This window comes from Triturus cristatus, chromosome 6 (genome assembly GCF_964204655.1).
Source record: "Triturus cristatus chromosome 6, aTriCri1.1, whole genome shotgun sequence".
NCBI lineage: Eukaryota > Metazoa > Chordata > Amphibia > Caudata > Salamandridae > Triturus > Triturus cristatus.
The window spans coordinates 1,683,708,485-1,683,720,774 of record NC_140589.1 but is presented as its reverse complement, the minus strand read 5'-3'; the positions used below and the strand labels follow the sequence as shown (position 1 = coordinate 1,683,720,774).

Below are 12,290 nucleotides of genomic sequence, written 5' to 3'. Positions count from 1 at the left end.
TTTCTACTGCAGGCACGCCTAGATCTGCCAGGTTTCAGCCGCAAAGCGACTCTTTCTTTTCACCCAGTCCGTGTTTGTGTCCTGTTGGCTCCAGCCCATGTCCCGATGTTGTAATGGTTTCTGGTGATAGATTCTGGAGAGATCCCGTAGACATGGCTAAAATTAAAGCTAGATCTCTGACTTAATTGGCTCATTCCTAAATGAGATCGTACCGGTTTGTGACATTGGCACCTCTAGTTTGACACTGCTGGGGAACATCGTTGCAGGTCCTTGTCAAATGTCTGCATTCATTCCATCTGCTTGAGACCACAGCACTACCCATCTCATCTTCCTCCTTGAAGTAGGACCTGTGTGGATAGAGCTCTTGCCCTCTGAAGGTACTTACCTTAAACTAAAATGGTTTAGCCTAGCCTTTACTGTTTCCTACTTTACTGTAGGAAAGGACCAACTTTTGCCTAGTGTGCTCACCTATTTTGTTCAGCTTTTTTGCTGGCTGTAGAACGCTTTGCTCTTCCTTTCAATATGGGGACATTGGTAAACTCCTAACTAACATGTTTAACTAGCTGATGTGTCCCTAATATATGGTACAAAGTGTACCTAGGGCCTGTGAGAAATGTCACTAGTAGGTCGAAGCACCTAGTGCCATTCACTACAGAGACAATGCAACCATTGTAACCACTCTGGCAGTTTTAACTGCAATTCAACCTATCAAAATAACCCATTTGGATATATCAAAACCTTCCTTTTAAATATTTGATTCGCGCCTAGGCATGTAGCAGATTTAATAGTAGGACACGTAAAAATGTTAGATAATAACTGGACAGCCATTGTGCTCTGGGACAAACTATTGCCTGAACAATCAAGCCCTACCTCAAAACAATCCTGCTCAAACTACAGTGCCTTTTTCACCCAATTAATGTAATGGAAGCAGTTCAAGACCTGTTCTGTCCTGTTATCTGAGGTGCTGCTGCAGTTATTGGGAGTTTGGTACCCATGTCTCAGCAGAACAGTTGTAGCTGGATATTCGCTCAAACACCAGAATTTCTAATTTGCATATTTTGAGTTACTGCATGTAGAGGATGTGAGTGAAAACAAATGGGAATAGTGCCCGTGGTAACTAACGTTGGTAAAAGCTTGTTCATCACCTCTCCTCGACAAGTTTGCTGTATATGTGGTAGGGTTTAAATTGGAGGCCAACGGTTTATTCGCTGCACGTCATTGAAGGTTAGTTTGATCTGTGGAATAAGCTCAGACTACTTTGAAAGAACAATGTCCAAGAGCAGGCAAATTAATGATGGGTTAAGTCCGAATTTATTTTTGAAACTGCAGGCATGCATTTGCTCGTTGGTGGATTCATTTTGACTTGGTCAAACTTAATATTTTTCAGGCGTCCTTTCACGGCTTCTAACGTTGTGGCCTTGGCAGAACGGATTAAGGAAGGACGTTTCCTCCCAATACCCAGTATTTTCTCAACTGAGTTGCATAGAATAATTGGGAGGATGCTGAATTTGAAGGTAAGGTTTTTATTTTTGAACACTTCACTCTGACAGCTTTGTTCTTCCCATGAACTGTATCATTGTGCCACTTTCTTCCATTCAAAATTGACTTGGTGTTTATTTTTATTTTTCTTCACACCATGCATCTATTATACAAGCCAAGTGGGCGTCAGACTAGTCAATATTACTTATTGTTCTGCTTCAACATTTAAGCATAAGATTATGGAATGTCTGGCACTTTATACTTGCCAGCTGTTTGCATCCTTTCTTCTTATCCTTCCTTTCTTCTTATCCCCCTTTTCGAGGTTACCTCTGGCAGACCTCAAATGGCTTTTTTTTTCAAAATGTTTTTTTTGGGGGGGGGGGGGGGGTCTCTTCCTAGACTTACAAACGTTGTTCTTTTTAGGTGACCAGGATTTATCTGTGTAGTCTAGTTTCATCTAACAAGTGCTACTCTAATAGCCATTGTAGTACGTTTGGGGTTGAGATTGAAGACCCTAATCTGGCATTGGAAGATACTTAAGAGCACTTCAGCTTCCCTGCAAGATGCCTTCACCAGCTGGGCAAAAAGTGCCACATACAATGGCAGTGAATACCTAAATGACTGAGGATTCCTGTGACACGTTCTGCATGCCTGGACAAGTTTAAGGCTACATGGATTCTGAAAAATAATTGCTGGCTCTAGGCCGGAAGAGTAGTCTAACATCCAAAATCTATAAAACTGAAAGGATGCTGTGCTATGAAACTTTTCTCTGAAGTCTCCGCTTTCAATGGACCATGTTTTTCACAGAAAATCCTTAATGGACCATTGCTCTTGGATGTGGGGAGAAGGTGTTTTTTTTTTATGTTTTTTTTTTTGGCAGTTCTCTAGCATCCAGGTTTGACTGGCAGCCTCTGAGTGAAGAGGTCTTGGAATGTTGAGGTTTTTAGGTAAAGTTAGGTGTCTTCTGCGTATTTGCTAGGCTGCTACAGTAGTGTATTTATGGTTGGTGGCTCCATATGTTGATTAAACAAAGTGGGTGCCAGAACTAAACCTTGCAGGACTTCATACGATACGTTGGTGATGGTAGAGGTGATCTCCAAATGTCACGAGTGCGTCAGTCAGCGTGGATCTTTAGCCACGGAAGCGCAGGGGGTGCTCAAGTGCCTGAAGTGGAGAGCAACTATTAAAAGCTGCTAGTGGGTGACGAGGGGTAAATCCCTTTCCATGCCAGTATTCTCTTCAACTTTAATATTTTTATTCCTTAATATTCAGCAAAATTTTTAATGTGGCGTGCGCTGCTGACCTTGCTCTGCGAGGCTATTGCAATCCTCATCTTGCAGGTATTTAAACTCTTCAAGCACTTACTGAGTCATAGCTCTGCGTATTTCTGCTGTCTGTATCCATCATGGACTGCCCCCCCCCACCCCAAAACAACTCCACTTTCCTTAAGTATTTAGTACTGTGCTCTTCTTGGGTCTCCCATTAGGCAAGACCTTTTGGTTTTAGTAAATTGCGTCATATTGCTGAAAGCTGTTCTAAAGCATAAATGGGCATTTAACTAGGCCTCTTAATCTATTGGTTTGTCACCCCCCCTTCCTCGCACAATGCAGAGGAAGCTGCCAGTTCACTTAAGCCATTGGTTTCCTTCTGAGTGACAAAATTCTCCCCAAGATTTAACTTGGAACAGTTTTTTTTTTCCCTACATCTGCATCTAGTTGTCGCCCTGAAGGTTACACTTGAGCACCTGATGTACTGCGATTAGCATTGATCGCGGCAATTCAATAAAAGGTCAGAGCAATTGCTGCAGGCACAAGTGGAGCTGGGGTGCGACTGGCCACAGTGACAGCACCCGAGGGCATGTACGAACCCACCTGGCCACGCCATTATACTGGGTAACAAGCAGAGACCTGGTGAGGCCACATTTCACCATTACACTGAGATTGAAGTGCCTGGGACAGTCTGTATCCCTTTGCTTATCCTCCAGTGAACCACTGCCTATTCCCTGGACTAAGCATCCCTAGTTCTAGTCGCCCCTTCTCAATACCGTCACTAGCCATACACTTGGGCTGCTCGTGCTGCAAGTGCTATTCAATCCACAAGTACTAAACACCTGCAAGCAGGCCCGCAGTAGTAGAGACTACACACTACACTGAGCATCCAAGTTGCTGCTACTGTTCACAACCTTCACCAATAAAACACCCAAATACCACGGGGAGGCTGCTCTTGTGTGCTGCACAGGCTGCTGGCCGCTCTGACCCTACCAGTCTTTCATAAAGTGTGGTGGGACTTACCTTGTTGCTGATGTCCTTAACTGATTTGGCTGTACCCCCGGAGCCGGGGAAATTCTATAATGCACTACCATTGAATGTAGTTACAACCACCTATACTATGATGTGTTTATATGGTAATACTTGTCGTCCAGTTGCATGGATCGGATACCCTTTACCTGCTCGTTTAGAATATTTCTTTACAACATTAGACCTGAACCCTTAAACAAATCCAATTCCATCCAGTTTTTTTTACCAGCACTGTTGACTAGTGACGACCCTTGAGTCGTACCACAAACCTGTGCTAAATAGAGGAAGCAAGGCTTACACTGGTACAACACCATGCTGTTTGATCGAAGGGCTGGTTTGCCCCTTTCTTGCACTATCGAAAAAAGTCCGTCCCCACGCCCCTCCCCATCCATCCCAAAGTTTATCAGCCGATCATCTTATCCCATGCGTGGTCTATGGGGAGGGGGTGGGGGGGGGGGGGGGTTACATAGAGGGTGCAGAAGCATAACACAGCAACATTAAACTTTGTCACTATGACTGACCGGATCATGCATTCAATTGGGGATTTAAACTTTCTGACATGAAATATAAAACGTAAAAGGAATGCCAACGCCATAGGATGCAATATTCTAATATCTTAAGCGCATTTCTACAGGAAGCCCTCATTACAAACCTCAAAACAGTGCCGCTTCAAAAGGCTGAATTCATGTTTGTTCCTCTTACTCTCGATTATCCGGACGATGCACTTTACCATAAATCAGCGTTACAAAGGCAGGGTAAAACTTTTTAGTATTTGGGGATTGACCTCATCACAGAGCAATACTTGCTGGATGGCAATTTTCCGAGAGCAGCAACTGCGATCCATCGCCAATCGCCCTAAACTTTGAACACCATTACCTTGCAGCATAGCTACAATGGGTTTGATGCTTGTTGGCGGCCGAACAACTCGTTGATATGGCATGACGGAGGCCGCTCTGCATCCGGTAGAGCTACTCTGGACGTTCTGCCCGCCAGCAAGAGCACCTTCCTCAAATTTGCACCGAGAGCGCACAGTGGTCTTGTATTTTCAGAGGAGCTTGTATATAGCAGCAAAGCCTATTCCATACTTCAAGGCTGTCCCTCTATTGGGATATTCCTTGGAGCAAAGGCTTTCTGGCATCTCTAGATCTAACACATTGTAATGCAGCAGGCATTCAACCAATAGGCATTCTTTCATGAGGGTCAACTTCTCTTTCGAAAACCAACTGCAACAATCTGGTATAGACAAGGTACAATATTTGACCATCACTGCATTGACTTGCACCCTTTCTACCCATTTGCGCATAGTAACCCAGGATCTGCGAACATACTGTTATACAGTACTTGTACACCGCGGGTACTGGTCAGTCATTAGTTGGCTAGCCAAAGTTTTAGGCTAGAGCATGCACAACCCTCCCTACTCCCACTAACCACACTCCATGACAGCTGGGAGACTGAAGTAGACGGGCGTTTCATGACCAGGAATGGGAGAGAGTATTGGCCATCACTGAGTCGTATCGTGGAACGCCAGGTTTAAAGTTAGACTTCAACGTCCTGCACAGTACCTACTTATTGCCTGCCAAAATCAACCAAGTGTTTCTGGGTGCAAATGCCTGTCTGCGCTGTGTAACTATGGAGGCAAATATGATGCTTATGTAGTGGCCTTGTATGGCACAGTACAGGTCTGAGATCATGTCTTCGCTTGCATAAGTTGCTGGATATACTGCTCTATACACGAGGGCTATGCACACGGGGGAACTTCTGACACTAAAAACATAATCTAACAGCATAATTTCATGACTTGGCTCTTACTAGCAAAGAGGGCCTTTACAAGCCACTGGAAAGCAAACAGTCAACCTAGCATCCATGAGGTGAGCCAAGTGCCGCTACAGTGGGGTGGAGCAGAGAGCAAGGGGCACAGAGGAGTCGTCTGCAGACTACGCTAGCACAGCTTGTCTCGAAGGTGGGACACTTCTGCTTGAGTTCCTGGACTCCACCAGGGAACACACCTGCTCTCCTTAGTCCAGATAGTGATCTGTGGTAAAACCTGGTTGTCAAAGCGCATCATAATATACTCTTGATTCAACTGATTACATTGTACTAGGTACTTTTACTACAAGCTGTAACTCTGGCTAGTTTATGCTTGGCAGTAGTGCCGGACAGATTAGTCTTCTTTTTGCACTGTCTTGAGGTAATTAACATTGAATTGCATGACTTTGTGCTGCCTTTTCTTAACCTGAAACTTTATTTTTGCAACAACCCCACTATGGTATAACGCAGTGTAATCACCCCAACCCATGTTTGTGGGTTGCTTTTTATTCACGCGTAGCCGAAATTGTAGGTTGGGCCTTGCAAGGTTCCTGCACAGCTAACCACTGCACACTCTTGGTGCAAAACAATTGTAGAAATAATACTGAACTTATCTGGGAACATTTTGCGGTCTGTCAATGTAAAGACTTTATACTGTAGTTTCTCCAGTATTAGGGTGTCTTTCATAGATTCACATGCTTGAATATTCCCCGTCGTCGGAGTGGGAGTCCCACGGTAAATAAAATAGCAATATATACATATATATATGTAGTAAAATATATACATAAGTAATCATATAATTAGTGCATATAGGTGTAAAACACACATAGTGTACCTATAAGAGAAAAACTCCATAGGAATACAATGGAGAGAGACAAAAGACCTTTGTAGTCTATCTCTGTCATTATGTAAGTCCGAACTCCAGCCAATCAGGCGTCAGCCCCTCTCTAGAACCTTCTCCTCAGAGCTTCTCACCTCAGATTTTCTACCGCACGTCGTGTGACAGGGAGTCTCCCTGAGCTCTGCTCAGTTTTGTCAGTGAGGATGTCTTCTAGTAAGAAATCTTTGTTTAGACCATGCTCTTCATGTGGAAAACTGCGTTTGTTCTCTGAGGACCCACACAGTAAGTGTATTTACTGTTTATATCCTGACCATGAGGTGGCAAAATGTAAGTTTTGTAGAACTTTTTCTACAAAAACTCTAAAGGACAGAGAAGGCCGCCTGCTTTTATGGCTACAGAGACTGAAGGACAAGGATAACTCTCCCTCTGATGTGGAAAGTCTCTTTTCTGGTCGTTCTCAACCAGCCTCTAAGCGCAGTAGTGTGCAGGAGTTACCATCTCCTTTCCTGAAGAAAAAGAAGCTGGCTTTGCCTCTGACAACTGCCACCTTTGTGGTTTCACCTACTGCTTTGTCGCCTATGGGACACTGTTCTCAGGCTGCTGAGGCGTCTACTTCCTATTCCTCGGGGAAAACTTTGTCAGCCTCGTCGACGATGCTCCCGACGACGAGATCTGCTGTTTCTACCTCGTCGACGGTGACCCCGACGACGACGTCAGCTGCTTCGTCATCGACGAGCGTTATGTCGACGTTATCCTCGTCGACGATTACCATCACTTCTTCAAGGGCAGTGACTTCTGTTGTGCCCATTACTTCGACGTCGACGAAGAAGGTAAAGGTTCCGTCGACGAAGACTGTGTCGTCGACGAAGACGTCGTCGAGCTCGTCGACGCCCATTCCGTCGGCGAAGAAAAAGAAGATCCCGACGACGACACTGTCGACGGTGGTTCCGTCGACGAAAGCCTTGTCTACGAAGACCTCGACGACGGCTCCGTCGGCAGCGGCTCCGTCGACGGTGGCTCCGTCGACGGCGGCTCCGTCGACGGCGACCTCGTCGACGGCGACCTCGTCGACGGCGAATCCGACGACGGCAATCTTGTTGCCACAGACGTCGTCGACGATAATTCCGTCGACCATCATTCCTTCGACGACGGCTCCGTCGACGAGTACATCCCCACAGACATTCGTAAGGGTACGAATACGCGGTGTGGCGACTACCCAGAAAACAAGAAGGGAAGGAGTTTCTTGGACACCATTACCTCCTACTGTGGGCTTGGAGAGCCAGGAACATAATATTCCTTTGGGAGTTGCACAGCCTCCCTCACCATTATTTGCTACAGATTCGGATCAGGAATCCGAGGGGTTACCGGAGTCTTTCGGAACGGCACAAAGTCCATCCGACTTGGTTATTAAGTGCCAGGATGTCAGTAGTGAGGATGAGGATCCGGTATTTATACACCAGGCCCCTCCGAAGCATAAAACGGCGACTCTTCCTCTGTCGCTCATTACTAATCTCCAACGCATGTTGGACGACTACAACCAACGGTTCCCTCTATCCCCTCAACGTTCAGAGGTTCCGTCAACCCCGGTGATTCCAGCAATTATTCCACCGGTACCTATTGTAAATCCTGCTCCACAGATGCCGCCTGTACCTCCACGACAGGTTCCGGAAAGGGTGTTGCCTCATTATGAGCCTGTAGAGGAAGGCCCTCAGGACCCAGAAGAGGGTGAAATCCCAGATGATGATGGGGATGTAGATGACAATGATGATGATATGGCGGAGTGGGACAATTACCAGGCACAAACACCATCCCCCTCACAAATAGTAACAGGGGATTCACCTCCAGTGGACATAGCCAATTTTCACCAACTGATGGAAAGGGCATCACACCGTTTTAAGTTAACAACGGAGCGCAGGGAGGAAGATTGCTTCCTTTATGATTTCAAGAATCAACCCTACAAACAGACTCATGCTATTCCCATAGTTGAGTTTATCTGGGAAGAAGGCAAGAAATTAATGCAGACACCGAATACCTTGCCAGCTCAGGTGCCTCGATTGGAAAAGAAATATAAGGCACCGATAGGAACCCCAGCATGCCTCACGGGTCAGGCTAAACCTGAGTCGGTCGTTACGCAGGCAGCGCAACGTAAGGCGAAAAATCCGGCATCTTCTATCACCTCGCCTCCGGATCGTGACGGACGTCGGATGGATGCCATAGGGCGTAAATTCTCTTCTATGGCCTCTACGGTGGTTAGAGCAGCTAATGCCTTGGCCATCCTGGGACGATATGACAGACAAGTTTGGGCTGATATCTCGGATGTGGTTCAGGAGTTACCAGAGCCATCTAAACTGGAGGCAATGAAGTTGCTCCAAGAGGGAGAAGCGGCATCGGCGGAAATAATCGATTGTGCAGTGGACATCGCCTGCATGGGTTTCCGTCAGCTTGCCGGAGCGGCTGTTCTGCGTAGGCAAGGATGGTTAAAATCTACATCCTTTCGTCAGGAGGTTCAGTCTATGATCTTAAACATGGCATATGACGGCGAGTCTTTATTTGGGAGCCACGTCGATGAAGCTCTACAGTCCATAAAGAAAGACACTGAAACAGCTAGATCACTAGGAAACCTTCAATTTCAGCGGAGTAATTTTCGTGGTGCACGCGGACGCGGCACCTCCTCAAGTTTTCGAAAAGACAATAAACAATACAAACCTTACAATCAAGGGTCCAACCGTTACTCTTATGGACAGCAACAGCAAACATCACGGCAGCAAACCTCCAAGTCATATAGAGGAAAATCCTCATACAGAGGATCCGCATCAAAGAGACAGTGACTCTTCCCGGACAGACAAGGTTGGAGGTCGAATCTCTCTGTTCTTTTCCCAATGGTCCTCCATCTCAAAGGACCGTTGGGTTTTGGACATTGTGAAGAAGGGACACGCCTTAGAATTCACCAAATTCCCTCCTCCCACTCCACCCTCCGGACCGCCACCAGCTCACATGAAAGAACTGTTGCATCAAGTCCGACTTTTAAGGCAAAAAGGAGCTATAGAACTGGTACCAGTGTCTCAGAAGGGAAAAGGTTTTTATTCCCGGTTCTTTTTGATCACAAAGAAAAACGGAGAGTGGAGGCCCATCCTCGATCTAAGAGCACTAAACAAATATATAAAGAGCCAATCCTTCCGTATGATGACGCTGGTAGACATCTTGCGCTTACTCTTGCAGGAAGATTTTCTGGCGACTATAGATCTCCAGGATGCCTATTTTCATATCCCTATTTTACAGCGGCATCGAAAGTTCCTGCGTTTTCGAGTGGGTCAACACGATTACCAATTCAAGGTGTTACCATTTGGCCTGCGCTCAGCCCCTCGAGTGTTCACGAAGGTACTGGCTCCAGTAATAGCGTATTTGCGCCTCCAGGGAGTGCAAATATTTCCATACCTGGACGATTTTCTCCTGAAATCTCAGTCAAGCACTCACCTGCGACAACACACTCTTCTGTGCCAGAACGTGTTTCGCTCTTTAGGCCTGTCCGTAAATGTGGAAAAATCCCAACTTCATCCGTACCAACAAAGAGATTTCCTGGGCGCAACTCTGGAGACTGTGTCGGCGAAGGCATTCCTCTCCCAGGAGCGTCTCAAAAAGATGCTGCGACTGGTGGCTCTGATCAGATCAAGAGAGTCAGTTTCTGTGAGACTATTGAAATCATTTCTGGGGATGGCGTCATCATCCATTGCCTTGATCCCTCATTGCCGGCTGAGGACACGTCCTATCCAGGAAGCTCTGGATGCTCAGTGGCGTCAGGTAACGGGATCTTTCCACGACATGATATGTGTCACAGATCAGATAAAGTCAGCACTCGCATGGTGGGCAATTCCAGCCAACTTGACGGAAGGCATGTCCTTTCTGTCGCTGCCACCGGACAGAACACTCACAACAGACGCCTCATTGGAAGGATGGGGCGCTCATTTGGAGGATCTCTCTGTGAAGGGAAGATGGTCCACACATCAAAGATCTTGGCACATCAACAGGTTGGAGCTCATGGCGATTTTTCTGGCTCTAAAATCGTTTCTGCCTTTGCTCCAAGGAGAGTCAGTGCTAATACAGACAGACAACACAACCTGTATGCACTATGTCAACAAACAGGGCGGAACAAGATCCCCAAGTCTCTCCAGGCTAGCTCAAAGAATTTGGGACTGGTCTCTCAGTCATCAGATCTTGCTTACGGCAGTCCACCTGCCAGGAGTATCCAATGTCCTAGCGGATTCCCTGAGCAGGTCCTCCTCGTCGACCCACGAGTGGGAGTTACACCAACCCACTCTAGAGAGGATATTCCAACTATGGGGCCGTCCGCAACTCGATCTCTTTGCCACGCCGGAGAACCGGAAATGCCGAAATTACGCAAGCTGGCATCCCCACAAGCAATCACAAGGGAATGCCCTTTTGATAAACTGGTGCAATCTATTTGCGTACGCCTTTCCTCCAATACCCCTCATACCTCGGGTTCTTTGGAAGATGAGGAGACAGCCTTGCCACCTGATCCTAATAGCCCCGCGCTGGCCACGGCAAGCGTGGTTCTCAGAACTGCTCCTCCTGTCCCAATGCCAGCCAATCCTCCTGCAACATCGGACGGATCTGCTTACCATGAGCGAAGGGAGAATTTGTCATCCAAATCCCTCCTCACTGAGCTTATCAGCATGGAACCTGAACACCATGAGTTCGCCCACCTAGACATCCCCCAGGATTGTAGGGATATTTTGGCCCAGGCTAGAGCACCTTCTACAATCAGAACGTACAAGTTTAAATGGAAACGATTCTGCCATTGGTGTGCTGCTAACGGAGTTCATCCGATACATTCCACGGCAGAGCAATTGCTACCATTCTTCTTGCACCTAGCCAGTTCTGGACTGTCGCATGCAACCCTAAGGGTTTTTCTAGCAGCCATTTCCCGTTTCCGGCAAGATGGATCAAGTTCCCTTTGTTCCTCAAGAATAATCCGCCAATTCTTTAAGGGCCTATTCCGGAAATTTCCGCCAGTTCGGCGTCCTCCTCCGTTGTGGCACCTCAACGTTGTGTTGGCACAATTGATGAGACCTCCGTTTGAGCCCATTCACAAGGCCGACCTAAAATATCTCACTTGGAAAGTAGCTCTACTTCTGGCACTAACGTCTTCTCGTCGTGTCAGTGACATCCATGCTTTTACCATCAAACCTCCGTTCCTGCAGTTCAAACCGGATGCTGCAGTGTTACGCACCAATCCATCATTTCTACCCAAGGTGCCTACTGACTTTCACATTAATGAGCCAGTAATATTAAAGACCTTTTTTGCCAATCCTCAGACACCTGCAGAACAAAGATTACATTCTTTGGACGTCAAGCGGTGTCTTAAGTTCTACATCAGTAAGACAGCTTCTTTCAGGAAATCCGATCAACTTTTTATAGCTTATGGACGCTGTCATAAAGGACGTCAGGTTACTAAACCAACGATTGCACGCTGGATCTCGGCAGCTATTGTCTTCTGCCACCAAAGGGCAAATAAACCTCTGCAGTCTCCAGTGAGGGCACACTCCACTAGGGCAGTGTCATCATCTACTGCCTTATTTGCTGGAGTATCTTTGCAACACATCTGCAGAGCAGCTACGTGGTCGACCAGACACACGTTTACTAAGCACTACTGCTTAGCAACTTTAAGCGAGGAGGATGCTGCGGTGGGACAGGCAGTGCTGCGCAATCTTTTTAAGTAAGGTGAGCCTCTTCCTCCCGCCTCCATATTGTTTCCATATATATTATGCATTTACAATGTTACAGTTGTTCAATACTGTTTTTATGCATAAGAAGATTGATTATCTATATATGTTGAATCTATTTGGCAT

General features: G+C 46.5%; 1 protein-coding gene across 1 annotated transcript in view; it reads left to right on the top strand.

Annotated features, from left to right (window-relative positions):
* Positions 1-12,290, top strand: part of LOC146821824 (serine/threonine-protein kinase Nek2-like) — a 95,361-nt gene that overhangs the window by 63,842 nt on the left and 19,229 nt on the right. Inside the window, exon 5 of the mRNA XM_085609384.1 lies at positions 1,388-1,514. Within this exon, the coding sequence (XP_085465510.1) occupies positions 1,388-1,514 (127 nt within the window). The remainder of the gene's footprint in view (positions 1-1,387; positions 1,515-12,290) is intronic.